At 41.6% G+C, this 14,127-nt stretch overlaps 1 protein-coding gene across 1 annotated transcript in view; it reads left to right on the forward strand.

Annotated features, from left to right (window-relative positions):
* IRAG2 (inositol 1,4,5-triphosphate receptor associated 2) overlaps positions 1 to 14,127 on the forward strand; it is a 35,023-nt gene that overhangs the window by 5,385 nt on the left and 15,511 nt on the right. The window contains exons 8-19 of the mRNA XM_066568393.1: positions 36 to 86; positions 1,219 to 1,296; positions 1,873 to 1,929; positions 3,736 to 3,795; positions 3,876 to 3,940; positions 4,028 to 4,127; positions 6,040 to 6,174; positions 6,443 to 6,544; positions 9,191 to 9,354; positions 10,789 to 10,909; positions 11,339 to 11,501; positions 13,307 to 13,368. Of these exons, the coding sequence (XP_066424490.1) occupies positions 36 to 86; positions 1,219 to 1,296; positions 1,873 to 1,929; positions 3,736 to 3,795; positions 3,876 to 3,940; positions 4,028 to 4,127; positions 6,040 to 6,174; positions 6,443 to 6,544; positions 9,191 to 9,354; positions 10,789 to 10,909; positions 11,339 to 11,501; positions 13,307 to 13,368 (1,158 nt within the window). The remainder of the gene's footprint in view (positions 1 to 35; positions 87 to 1,218; positions 1,297 to 1,872; positions 1,930 to 3,735; positions 3,796 to 3,875; positions 3,941 to 4,027; positions 4,128 to 6,039; positions 6,175 to 6,442; positions 6,545 to 9,190; positions 9,355 to 10,788; positions 10,910 to 11,338; positions 11,502 to 13,306; positions 13,369 to 14,127) is intronic.

Here is a 14,127-nt window from a genome sequence, read left to right on the forward strand (position 1 = left end):
TTTGTTTATTTGTTTTTCCCCATAAACTTGACCAGGAAAAAGAAAATCGGTCTCTCAATAGCAAAGTTACTTCTCTCCAGGAAGAGGTAAAATAAATAATTTGAAAATAAATAAAAAATAAATAAAATTAATTGTTCTTGCCTAGCTAAAATTTGCCATTAAGAAATAAAATGTTTGTCAGGCTTTGAAGCCTTGCATGCTAATTAGGTTATCAAAATATCTAACACTTTAAAAGGCTGATTTGTCATAAAACTTTATATCTTGAGGTTGCACTGTGATTTTTATTTTCCACTTGCTGGGTGAGTAAGGATATGGGGTTAGGGAAGCATAGGGACAGACAAACTACTTCAACCCTACCACCACCTCTTTTCCAAGATTTATAGGCAAATTCCATGTATTTCTGGTTCCCACAGCTATAAACAGACAAACTCTATATTGAAACAATCTCCCTCCAACACTTTATCATTTCATATTCCCTTCTGTTTTCCTCCCTTAAATCCAAAGAAGTAATCTTGCATAGAGCTGTAACACCAAAAATAAGTAACAAAAATAATTAAAAAAAATGCAGTGGGTGGGATCTCCCATCACAGATGGATCCATTGACACTGGCCAAGGACCTACAGGAGGTTTTTAGGGAATGCAGCTCCATACGCAGAGAATCCCTAAGCTTGTTTTTTATTCAGAGAAGAACTGTTCATTCTTTCTCTCTATTGTTTTGTTGGGGTTTTTTTACTGCATCAGAGCAACTATTTTATAAACCAGTTTTTGTCAGGTGATACAGTCTGTAAGCAAGCATTAAAAAACTTCATTTCAGACTTTTCAGGGGGAAATGGAGAAACAGGTTAAATTAAAGTTAGTAAAGAAAATCAGCACCTTCAGATCAGTCTTTCTGCAAAGGTCCTTAGTCCAAATATCTATTAAACCACAATTTTCTGAAAACAATTCTCATGCTGCAGGGCTGACTTTTCTTTAGCTCTCCAGGTCTGGCAGTGGTTATAAATCACATTTTGAGGGGTTTTCTCTTTTACTGGTTCTCTGGGTGGGAAAAGGAGCAGAAGCAGTTTTGGTGGGGCAAACACATGGAATGTATGTGCACAAATGCTGGTACTGCTTGAGAGTAGGCAGCAGCTTAGGGGTGGAGATGTCATTTTTGCCTGATTTCTTCAAGGAGAAGCTGTCAATCCATTCAGCTGTGCCTAAACACTGTGTCTTGTTCAGATTATTAGGAATAGCATGGACACCAATGGGCTGCAAAAGAAGATTTTGGAGCTGTCTAAAAATGCAGCAGAGCTTCAAGTAAGCATTTCAAAGCTTCAAGTAAGCATTTCAAAACAAGAGGAATAAAAAGTCAACCTGGATTTTACTTGGGTCTAGAGAAGGGGGAATTTCTGCTGCTGAAGGTGAACAGTCCTGAACCTCTGTGTTGATGGACTGCAGTGAAGTAGTAGCTTGGAGAGTGTGACAGCTTTCACCAAGGAAGTTCCTGTCTGGAGGCTAAAAACTAGGCTGATGGAAACAATCCACAGTTTCATTATTTCCTCAAAGTTAGATTTTTTTTTATTTTGGATACCTTTCCCTCACTATTCAAGAAAATACATTAAGGTCATGCTTTGAGACATGTTGCTGAAAATATTGGCCTGGACAGATGAGAGGAAACAAAAGTGACTGAAAGTTAAGAATGCTTTCACTCTTTGCTGGGTATAAGATCTGTACTTTGAAACAAACACCACAAAAGGTCTTCAAAGAAGAATTTGTTTTTTCTAAGTAAGGAACGTTGATATTCTTTTTCCTTTCCTAGTAGGAAATAGGAACAAACTTTTATTATGGTCTGTAATGATGGCTGGGTTTACTTTTGATCTTGTCATTCTTCAGATCCAAGCTCGTATCTATGAGAGCACTGTGGCGAATAAAGAGGCAAGCATAATCCAGGTTAGTTTTTTTTTACTTCATTACTGACTGAAAACCACACAATCATGGAATAATTTGGGTTGCAACAGACCTTAATGATACCTTGTTCCAATCCCCTGCCATGGGCAGGGACAGCTTCCCCTGGCCCAGGTTTCTGGTCTGTACTGATGGGATGATTTGTAAAAAGGCAAGGCAGTAGTATTCACTATGGCTCTTTGATTTCTACTCTTCTCCCACTGCAGAACCTGATCCTATAAATGGCTTCAAAGTAGGCGAGCTCTACTTTAGGACTTGCCTATGAGTCAGCATAATTAAAGGTTTCAGGATTTTGCTTGCCCTTTTTTTTTTTTTTAGTCACAACCTATTAAAACAAACTTGCAAACTTCAGACAATATGTCCAGAAACTTCTAAAGGCTACTTTGTTCAGCAGGGAGCTACAGAAGGCCTTTCCCTTCATGTCTTTTATTGAAATTTTTTGTGTCAAATTAGAAATTGTGACTTGGAGCCCAATGGAAAAGGAAGTTTGTCATTTTATTGCTGAGGTGCAATTATCTAGGCTTTACTGAGGAGTGAATATTTCAGATGTTTTTAAACATGCCTTTTATACTCGAAAACAAAGCTAGAAGGCCATACAAATGTGCTGGCATTTTCTGGATTCATGAATTATGCAAAGAGCTTTCTATGCCAGTGGAGTTTCTACTTAGCAGAACATCTCCTGATAAAATATTTGACTATTGGGCTCCCTGCAAAGTGACTGCAGGTGAATTCAAATAATAAAGAGAACTGAACTTGAGTGTGATGGAGCTGATAACTTTGTACTGAGTGCTTTAATAGTTTTGGTTTGGTTGGTTGTTTTTCCAGACACAGCTTAAGGACACAAATTTATTAAAATCTTTTTTTTTTTTTTAAGTAGCTTTTACTTTCTCCTACTTGAATGATTCGAAGCTTTTTGTAAGCTCTGTAGTATCATTTTATTTCAACAAGATTCTTAGTCTACTGACTAAATGGGAATTTTGCAAGTAGACTGCTAGATTACATATGGATAAATGTGAGTGATTGGAATAATTTTGAAGAAACTGGCATGGAAACTTGTTGTCATTAGGATAATCTGGTTCTATAACCTCACTTTTTCTGCCTAGCTTTCTGTGCACTTCATCGCTTTCAAAAACCTCAATGATTTTTAAAGAGAGAGTAGGAAGAACTCATAAAAGTGTGAGAGGACAAGAGCTCCTACTCTAATTTCCTATTTTCTCTTATAAATTCTGTGCTGTCTGTGCAGTGTCTTTTATTCGAATGGCATAACCTGACTGGAGCTAATTGCTAGTTGCTAAGAAAGGTGATGCTTCTACTAATTCTTCAGTCCTACCGTGAGGGCTGACTCTTTTTCAGCCTTTCTGTTAGGTTGGGTTTAATCTACAGGGTGCTACACTCCAATAATGAAAAACAAGTAAACTTGAAACATTGCAACTTGCTTGAAGGGTCAGTTGGGATTAAAATTCATACTGGCATATAATATAGGTCATATTTTAAGTTAAAACTAGAGTATTTCTGTCTAGTTTAATGGACCTGAAACCAGGTGAGTAATATGTGAAAGTACAACACTTGGAAAAGAGGGTTTGTCTCCTTAATTTCAGAGTTTAGGTAGGAAAGGTCATCTGGGTGTTTTCTATTAGTTAAAATTCAAGGTAATTTGTTGTATTCTTTTAAATTCACAACTATTTTTATGTCATGATTGGGTTGCTGCTCAAGCTAAACCATACATTTTACTGCTGTGGTGTAGGATGGAATATAATTTTTTTGTTGTTCTTTTCTCAACAATCTCTGCAGAAGGAGCAGGACATCAAGGAACTCGAGTTAACCATTGTGGAGTATTCCTCAATCATAGAGGTACGGGCTGGGTTGGGTTTGGCCTGTGCTGATTCTGCAAGGCAAAGTCAGCCTCTCACCAAACCCAATGGATGTTTCAGACACTGAGAGCTGAAAAAAATAAACTGCTGGAGAACGTCCAACACATGCAGCAAGAGCTGCTCTCGTGAGTACTGTGGCCAAATCCCAGAAAAGGCAGTTCATCAGAAATCCAAAATAGACTGATATGTATTTTTTTTCCTGCTTCTTTTAGGCATGGGTTGAGTTTACCATTGTTGTATAAATTTAACAGCAATATTCCTGAAGGGACAAGCACACTGCACTGTGAACTGGAGCTTGCAGAGTCTTCTGAGGTATGGATTAAACCTTAATTTAATCTCTTCCTAGTTGTCTTGCATCAGCAGAGGCAGAACAAAGCTCATTGCCTGTATATGATTAGATAACTCTGGAATTTGAAGCCATTAATCCTAGCATGTAAACACAGAATGAGAAGGTTGCAATATTGTTCCAAGCACCTTGGAGAAAGTCCAAAGAATAGCAAACAAAACGCTTGTAGATATAAAATATTTGCTCACAGTATCCTAGAATGGCCTGGGTTGGAAGGAACCTTAAAGATCATCCAGTTCCAACCCCCCTCTGCTCTACCAGTAAATCTGGAGGAGCTTGGGTCATGTATTTAGCTGGCAGAAGAACAGATAGATGGGAGAAGATGTCAGTTTTCCAATATATAAAGGCTTTTATGCTGCAGAAAGTAAATGACAGTCTGCTTCTTGTGCTGCCTACACCAGACATGAACAATGATTCTTTTTCACTTGTGAAAGAGGACACTTCTTTTTCTTTGAAGTTGACTTTAGTGAGAAAGGAAATTCAGCATTAGAGTGAGCATTTTGATAAAGTTGTTGGGTCCTAATCTAATGTATGTTTAAGGAACTCTGATAAGCATCTCTGATGGCAAACCAAATATATTTAAATTAATAAAATAAGTTATTTATGTAAATAGAAGATCATTATTAGACTAAAATACCTTAATCAGAATTATTATGACTACTTGTACAGTGCACTAGCTATTAAGCCAATAATTTCCAAGCTAATAATTGTTAAATAGAGTTTGTTATTACTTACCCGTGTTGATGATCATGGACAAATCTATTGTTTAACTTTGAGGGTGTGCCCCCACTTGAGGGAGGGATCTCCACACACACCCTGCTAGAAGGGGTGTGTCAGAAGCCCTGACTTTAAAAAATGGGGCTGGGTGTTTATGGTATAAAGTGATTGACTGTCAGATCTTTCCAGGCCAGCTGTGCCAGCTCAGTTGGGTCCCTTGTCAGGGAGCTTCTCCTGCCACTTCCTCACTGGTGCCAGTTTTTGTCAGGAAATGTTGTTCTTCACATCCTCAGAATTTTTAATTTTGGGATCAAGGAATCAGGCTGGTCTTTGCATTCTCCAACACCAACAGCAGCATGATACCCCCCCCCCCCCCCTTATAAATCCACCACTGATGATTTTTGCAAGGAGGGTATTGCTGAAGCTGTTTTACACCACCTCAGGCAGAGCATCCGGCTACAATTATGGTTTTGGTTCTGATTTTAAGATGAGCTATTCTGTTCCCATTTCCTTAGACAATCCATGGAGTCCCATCCTTCCCCTTGTGCTGCTTTCCTTTCAGATACAAGCTGTGCAGCACAGCTGACAGCAGAGAGATGCTGCTGAGTGATTTCTGCTTACTTTTGTGCAAGGTGCATTTGCGAAGAGTTAGCACATATAGCAACAACAACAACAATGTACAAATAGATAAAAACTTCAGGCCCAGAAAGGAGAGGTAGGCTTGGCTAGGCAGCTTTGAGGAGTTAGGTATCATCCTATATTGCAGCTCCCCAGAGCCCAGTGAGTCATTGTGTTGCCCTTCAAAGCTGCAGAGAGACACGATTCCACCAAGTCACCTGTAAGGAAGGGCTCTGCTTACTCATCACTTGGTAACAACTCCTCTGGATAAAGATAACGAATTACTGATTTCTTCTTGCCTACCCTGGCAGGGATATTTACACTGGATCACTCAGCAGCTTAGCTGGTTTGCTTTCTTTTCATTTTTTTAAATCCTTGTTGATGTGATAGTTTTGAAAAGTTTTTCCAAGCCTCAGGTTTTGGTAGCTCTGACCTTCTGGTAAATACAGAGCAGGGGTATGTCAGGAAAGTCTAAATGTCACTGCTGCTGGTTTAATAAGGGGATGTCAAAACAAACTAGCTGGCTCTTCCATCTCTTCAAAGATTATCAGGACTGAACAGGCATCCCTGGATGAAACACTGGATCGTGAAGTGCAGCTTTTGCTTCAGGGGTCTGAATATGCAGGAGAAAAATTCAAGACCATCATGAAAAACCTGGTCAGTAGCAAAGCTTACTGGGTAAGGCTGGATAGATGCTGTGGATAAGGGTGCTGTCTTCGATCAGCAATTTAATTAGGAATTCTCCAGGCATTGATAATCTGATTGTTTGCTCCTTTTGGAAAACTAAGAATAGTTTGAGATTGGAGGGGGTCATAGTTTAACAAGATCACTTGGCACCTACTCTAACACTAATTTATATCCTGGGTAATTCTGGGCAGAGTTGTAGATGTGCACTAAAAATCATGGAGTTTGGGGAGGTTGTTTTGGGTTTTATTTTCTTTTTCAGCAAGAGGAAATCTCTGAAGCAGAGGAGCTTGTCATGGCTTCATTAGAATGGGTAGAAGATCCTGATGAGGACGTGCAACAGGCCTGGGAAAGAAAACTTGTGGTGAGTAACTGTTTCTCTGAAGCATTTAGTGAAACAGTGGGGCTGTGCAAAAACTTCAGGTGGATATCGTGCTGCTGCATGCTGTGTGTGCTTATTACTGGAGATAGAGTCCATCTGTGGGCCAAAGATGGCTGCATGGAGAGCAATATCTTCTTTACTGGGGTTTTTTGAGGAGGAAAAGGATGATTGCTGTTCACTTACATGCTGTGCTCTTGCTGGCTTGTCTTGTGCAAGAACTCCTTTAGTTAAAACTCTGCTTGAAGGAAAGGGAAGACAAACCAGGTCAAAAAGCAAAGGAGGCTTTATAACCAAATTTCCAAATCAAATCCTCCATAGGGTTTATTTGTTGTAAAAGGTGAAGAGTTGGGCTTTTACTGGGTATATTCCACAGGAAAAATTTCAACAAAACCTTGTTTTACAACTTAATCTTGCATAATGTATTTCTCCTACTCCTCATACCTCTGGTGAGGCTTGCAAGAACAGACTTTTGCTCAAGGTACTGGTAAAAATATCTTCCCTATGTAGTGGCAAGTGCTTTTGAACACAACTAAATGCTTTTATTCCCTCCTGCTCTCCCTTGTAACAGCACAATTTCTGACATTTCCACGCATCTTATTGGATGTGACTTTTTCTCTGACCTGCTCCTTTCTGCTGATCAGTTGTTAGGAATGCTCCAACAAGCCCAAGCTGTACATTAATGCTGTTTCCCAGCTCCCTAATGGATGTCAAACCCCACAATTCCTCTCCCTTGGGTGACAGCAGGTGCCACCAGGGGATGTGCTGCATGAGGTTGTTGCTTCTTTGGGGAGAGAGCTGCCCTTCTTTTTTCCTCTAGTGCTACAGAATGGTGTAGCTGGGCCTCTTCTGCCTTCCTGGGCAGGGCTGGAGCAATCACTGGGAGCCATCCAGTCCTGGAGCCAGGTTTTTTATAATTTCAGCTAAATCCTGAAGCATTCTCCTTAGAGAAGGTGCAATCCTCTCACTCTCTTCACCCAGATGTGACTTTGGGTAGACTCTAGCAAACTGCTGGCTTGTGAATTGCTACAGCTTTTTGATCTTGACTGGAAACCTCCTCCTGCAAAGATGTCAGAGCTGAAAACAGCTTGTGAAGTTACATTCAAATTGGGATCATATTCCTGTTAAACATGTGAAGCTAAAATCTTTTGGTATAGGAGTTGGAGTTGATTGTGGCAAATGAATCCTACTCTGGCTCCTAAAGAGTGATGTATTTGGAAATTGAGTTAACAGAGGATCAAGAAAGAAAAAAAATCCTTTAAAAATAAAAGGTCCCATGGGGGATGAGACGTGACTTCATGTCAAAAATTCTCTCCACCTAGACAGAACAAGCCAATGTGTGAAATTTTGTGCATGCAGCTGAACAGCAATAGATCAAAAAAAAAAGGGAGGGAGATTCAAAGTAGCTTCTTCCAGCCTCAGAGAAAGTGCATGATCCAAGATTTAATTAGCTGGTTAACAAAAGTTTTCACCAGAAGCCTTGCCCACCATTTCCTGTGAAATTTATTATGGACATGTTCTGCTGGGGTTTAGTGTTTTCAAAGACATTTTAAAGGATATTAGATATAAACCCAACCTGAAGTGTGCATATATACATATATCTAAGTATATATAGTGACATCAAAATCTTTTTCACTCTTCTACTGCAAGATAAGACTGGTACATGTGCCCTGAAAAGCCTATATCACTTAAGTGTCAAATTATGGTATCTCTACAAGTGAGTGCTGCCTGCCTTGGCTGAGGAACAGACCCTCAGGATGTGGGCAGTTGCACATGGTCACATCCATGGTCACATCCCATGTCATCCTAGGAGCCCTATCAGCAAAAACTGCTCTTTTTTTTTGCCTTTTTTTAAGCATGATACTTGATGTGCTATTTTTTTTTTTTTATTTGAAGCTCATGAGCATCAAACTCCAACTTGCAAGCAGATAATGTGGTCTGTATTTGTAAGATTGATGTCTTCCCCTTGGAATTGCTGTAGAATCCCAGGAATATAAACTTCATTCTTTCCTGACCTCTGTTTGACTCTCATTAAGCATTCTTTAAAAGCTGAGGACGCTCTTTCATATGTTCAGTTGAGAAAGGTCAGAGAGAGAGCACTGGATTCTTCTTCTCAGGACTTTTTACTGCAAGTCACTGTTCAGAGAAATAGAGTTCAGTCTTACCTAACACTTAATTTTTACCCTTTTCCCTCCAACAAACCAGAGGTAAATCTAAAAGCCTTCATGGTGGGGGTCATCTCTGGCACAGATCATCTGCTAAGCATGTATGGCAAACAGGTTTTATTGGTTCTTGGTTATTTCGTTAATTTTGCTGTAATACAAACTCAATTTGGACTCAGTGGACTCAGTTGTACATTGAGGAAAGGGCTGCAGAAGCCTAAATTATCAATTTTAGAGCTTCCTGCAAGATGATCTTTATTACAACTTCCTCTTAAGAGCTATGGGTTTTGTTGCTGTATCTGGGCACCTTGCTGGTGGAGTTTTATCTTTACTCTGATAGTGTGGGATGTAGGTGATGATATTAATTGGTGGAGCAGGGAACTCAATTCTCACCATGTAAATTAAGGCTCTGGCTCATTCTCTGGCTCTGTTCCTCCTCTAACCACATGGCAACTTCAAAATTCCACAGGTCCTCAAGCAAGAACTAGGGGAAAAAAGACACCTTTGGACCCAGAAACTCCAGCTTTTGGAAAAATGCAATGAGTCCTTAGAAGAGGATTATATTCGAGTGGCAGACAACCTAAGGAGAACCAAGACAGAAGAACTTCACCTAAGGAAAAAGCTCTCTGCTAGGTACCCCTTCAAAGAATCTGTGTCTTTTTTGGGCAGGAGAGGTTGGGTTTTGGTTTGGTGGTTCTTTTGGTTTTATTTGGTTTTGGGTTTTTTTTCTGGTTGCTTAGCTGTTTAGTATCTTATTTTGGGGTGGGTTCTTTAGTAGAACAAAGTCTACTGAATTCTCAAGATTTTTTTTTCACAGAGGAAATGGTCTTCTGTTTTGGAGAGTAGATCTGGTTTTAGCACAAGGTCTGCACTGTGTGGGAGTTAAGGTTTGTGAGTGAACTGATGTACTGCCTTGAAGGTGTCTTTGAAAACACCAGGGAGACCACAGACTGAACAGTTAAAGCAAGAGGGCACTGACTATTGAGCAGGTATAGCTCTTAAAAAAACCTGCTGGGTTTGTGTGAAGCAGGAGAGCTGCTAAATATCTGTCTGCAGGTATTTTTGCTTTGGGATACAGTTGCTAGGCTCAGGGAAGACATTATCTCAATTCCCCAAGGGTGTAGCTTCAAAGAGTTGTCATTGAATATGAAATGTGACTTTTTTGGCATATGGTTCCTTCTGTGAGTTGTGGTCTTAGAAATAGGATCATAAAATGGCCTAGGTTGAAAAATACTTAAAGATCATCCATTTCCAAGGCCCTGCCATGGGCAGGGACACCTTCCACTATCCCAAGTTGCTCCAAGCCCCATCCCTGGGTTTGGGATGTTCCTAGGGCTTGGCAGCCCTGAGAGCTGATGCAGAGCAGTTGTACCATACTTTTGCCTGACTTATCTTCCACTGAACCACCTATTACATGTTCTCCCTCCACCTGGAAAAGAGCTGATAAAAACACTGATGGCTTGGTTTCTTAAAGCTGTCTCTGTATCAAAATTGTGATGAAAGCAATAACAATAACCCCCCCCCCCCCCCCCCCCCGCCCCCAAAAGTAAACCTGAGGTGATTTAGAGAGGAAATGGGCAAGGGTTTCTGCAGTGGAAAAAAAGGGGTTTTATTGAAAGCCATCCTCCTTAGCACCAGTTCTGATGGCATCTGCTTGCTGTCAAATGAAATTCCCTCTCAAATGTGAAGAAATCAATCCATTGAAGGAGTAATAGCTCCTGGGTATCTTTTTCTAGAATGGTTGACTCTATATCCAACCGCTATTTCTCAAAAACCCATTCTGTTGTCCAAAGTGCAAAAGCTTGCCCCACTGAGCTCTTGCTTCTTGCCAGTTCTCTGGTGATTCCCCTGTGGTACCCAGCAATGTTACAGAAAGCCTTCATCCCCTTCCTGCTGTAAAAAAAAAAATTAATGTCTGATTCCTTGGTGCTGGATCCTGGGGAGCTGCAGTGGGTGACAGCTGACTTTTGGTGCGTGTCCCAGCAGCCAGAGTGTGTCACCTCCCAGGCCAGCCTGCTCTGAAATGTCATTAATGGGTTGTGGTTTGTGCTCTCTCTCGCTCCGCAGCCAGCGCAAGGTAGAAACTGCCAAACAGCTACTAGAAGAAACTTTGGCAGGTGGCCAGGCAGAAGACCTGTGTTTAGAGCTGCAAAAAGCCAGCAAGCAGCTGGAGGATATCAGCAAGCACGTAAGGGGCAGCCCAGTTCCCTCTGTGTGGGGCAGCAGGAGATGCCAAGGGCCGCGGCTGCCCTGGGGAAGGGAATCGCGCGTTCCGAATGGTGTGCCTCCCTGCAAGAGTGGAACCAGCAGAGGAAGTAAAATTTGAGGGGGTGGTGACAACAGTTTGCTGATGAAAGAGGCAGCATTGCATATTTGTGGTGGCTTAAAAAAAAAGAAAAAAGAGGGGAAAAAAAAAGCACCCAAAAATAGCTTCCATACACAGTCCACCCCAACGTAAAAATGCAGAAGTTCAGAGGGAGCTTTATCACTTCCTGAGAAAGAACAGATGCAGTTTGGTTTCATTTACATGAACTGTAGAGCCTTCTTGTGCTAGCCAGGCTGCTTTATTTTATTTTTTTTATTCCTTTTTTTCCCCTAAATATTGTTTTGTGCTTAGGCGGAGGATCAAGCTGAAGCATTTCACTCTGCTCGTGAAGAAGCAGCATCCTTGAAGATCAAGTTGGAGGAAGCCATTTCTGAGCAGCAGAAGCTCAGGGATGTGAATGCTGCTTTAGAAAGCACTTGCCAATTGCTTCAGGAGAAGGTGGAAGACCACAAAAGTGAGTAACTTCTGGAAATGTGCCAGCATTCACTTTTTGCATGGGCAAGTACTTCAGGGTTTAGTTACATCAAGGGAAAATAGGACTGATCTGCAGGTCATCCAGTAAAATGCTCTGTGGAGTCTTGCTTGTTCTTTTGGGATCTTTTCCCCCCCCTTTTTTTTCTACTTTTCCTTCTCCTTGAAGAGATCTGCCACCATCTGAGCTGAGAAGCAGGTGGGGATCCTAAGGGAGTGGGCGTTGGGATCCACCAAAGCTTCAGAAGCTCCCAACAAAATCCCCAGTCCTAGGAAGGGGGATTAGTAATTCCACATATGGCACAGGTATTCCTTTAGCAAAAGTGCTGTTCCCCACCTTATACCTAACAAAGCCATCCCTCTTTCTTAAGCTTCCTGAACCAAACAGACTTGATTTTTGTATGTTCTGTGCTCTGGTTGCTGGTTGTGTTCGCTCTGTGTTTTTGACTAGCTGTGTGGTGTTAGGCTGCTCTCTTCAGTGGAAAGCAATCCTGTCACTGCCTTGTACACGTGCAACTTCTGCCACAGAGCCATGGAAATTTCATATTGCCTCTTTCTGACTCACTTCCTGACATCAGCACCTCAATAACCTGGGCATTTAAATAATGCAGAGGTCTGAATCCAGAACACATGGCCTTTTTCTTTCCTAACCCTGGAGTCTGATAACTTTCTTGGAGAAAAGGGATTTGACTGATTTAAGCCCTCTGAATGTTTTGCCCTCAGGCACACAGTTACCATATATGCTCAACTAATATGTGTGCACTGCAAAAAACTCTATGTGAAGCCACAGTTTGTCTCACAGAAGAACTCCCTTGGGACCCTTTGCTTTAGCTCTAAGGCACAACTTTGCACCGATACGGCAGAAACAGCCCCAAACTGTGCTTGCTCCACTCTGACCAGTGTTTTGGTGTTCATGTGTGTGTGCTCATGCTGCTTTCATGCTTCCCACAAACCATGCAGCTGCTTTATTTTGCCCTTAGCAAGAGGCATGACAGTGGAAATAGTTTGTCATTTTCCATCTCTGAATAGATGAAGCACTCCTGCAAAGTGAGCTTGAGTAGATCAAGAGAGAACCCCAGATATGTGAGACTGGTGCCACTGTGACTAAACCAACCACCCCACCACCACCCCAAAAAAAAGTCAACCCCCAAAGAACCACCACCACCCTGAAAATGACTAGCTAGGACCTTGGCTTTAAATTACTCCAGTTACTTGACAGAAATCTTTCTGTAGATAAATAAACTGGCAGATGTGTGGATAATTAGCAAAGCATTACAAAGAACAGGGCTGACAAACAAGGCTGGCACTGAAGAAAATAATAAAAATGCTTTATATTGGTTCCTTTAGAAAGGCAGACAGGTCTGGTGCCTCTTTTGACTGAAGGGCTGGGCTGTGGTCTCCTCCCCACCTACCCATTCCAACCCCCTACTTCCTCCCACCTGCACAGTAAGAGGGGGAAAATGCTTCTAAATACAAAGCCTGTGGACTTTAAAACTTCTGTACAGGATGTCAGGTGGAAAGGACAAATATTTCTCTTCCCCCAAGCTGTAAGTGAAGGATCTGTTTCCACAGGGAACTGTGGCGTCCCGTGGGGAAGCCTTGCCCTTGATTTGCAGGTGAAGATGTCCAGTGTTTTCTCCTTCCCGTGAAAAAGCTGTTGCAGGCTTAACCAGACTAATGCAAACTCCAGTAAATTCTGATAAAGTGTAGTTAGAGGTTCTGTAACATTGGATTGCTTGTTATCAAGTTGTTAGGAGCCCTGTTAGACTTGTAAATGTCTCTTCATAGCAACTGCTAATGCCCTGAGATGGGAACTGCTGCAGAAGCGTCTCTGTGAATTGCTGTGCCAGGTATGGTGCCCTTTGCTGGGACCGGGAAAGGTGGGCTTGCACAGGAAGGGCTCTGGTGGAAGGACAACACAGCTGAGACCAGCTGCAAACAGTTTGGCAGCACCTGGTATCTTCTTTCCTAACATGTACATAAGCTGTATGTATGAATCTGCACGTTATTTTCCTTATTCAGCCTTCTGGGAAAAATGTGTCAGGACTTACAGGTGTGGTGTTGGTCTTCACTGTGAGCAATTGTTGTGATTGTATCAAAAGGGGCTGAGGGAAACATTCCCTGATGCACTGGTGTGATTTTTGTCCCACTCTGCAGACAGGCTTTAAAACAAATGTTTAAAATTTCATAACGTAAGGTTTTTTCAGTACACAGACACTGGAATAGGCAGTGAAACAGTTATTAACTTTGTGGCCCTCTGTGGAGAAATACATTGGAAATTACATAACTCTGGAGTGCTTTGCTTTGAATAAAATTACTTGCTTCAACTTTGGGAGGGGGTGGAGGGGGAAACATTGTGGAGAGACTTTTTTCCCAACTGGTTCTGGTAAGGAACACTATGGTTCAGGATCTGAGCACTCTGGATTCAGCACAGACCAACAAGGTATTTAACAGCAAACAGAAGGTCCTGAAATGTCCCCTAGGCTGCGACAGGAGCATCAGAGGAGCAGAGTCAAAGCTGGGCCATCTGCACATGAATAAAACTTATATTTGTACATAAGGGTCTGCAGAATTAAAGGCTGAAGGTAGTAAGGGCAAACAGCTGCAGC

Source organism: Molothrus aeneus, chromosome 32 (assembly GCF_037042795.1).
Source record: "Molothrus aeneus isolate 106 chromosome 32, BPBGC_Maene_1.0, whole genome shotgun sequence".
In the NCBI taxonomy this organism is placed as follows: Eukaryota; Metazoa; Chordata; class Aves; order Passeriformes; family Icteridae; genus Molothrus; species Molothrus aeneus.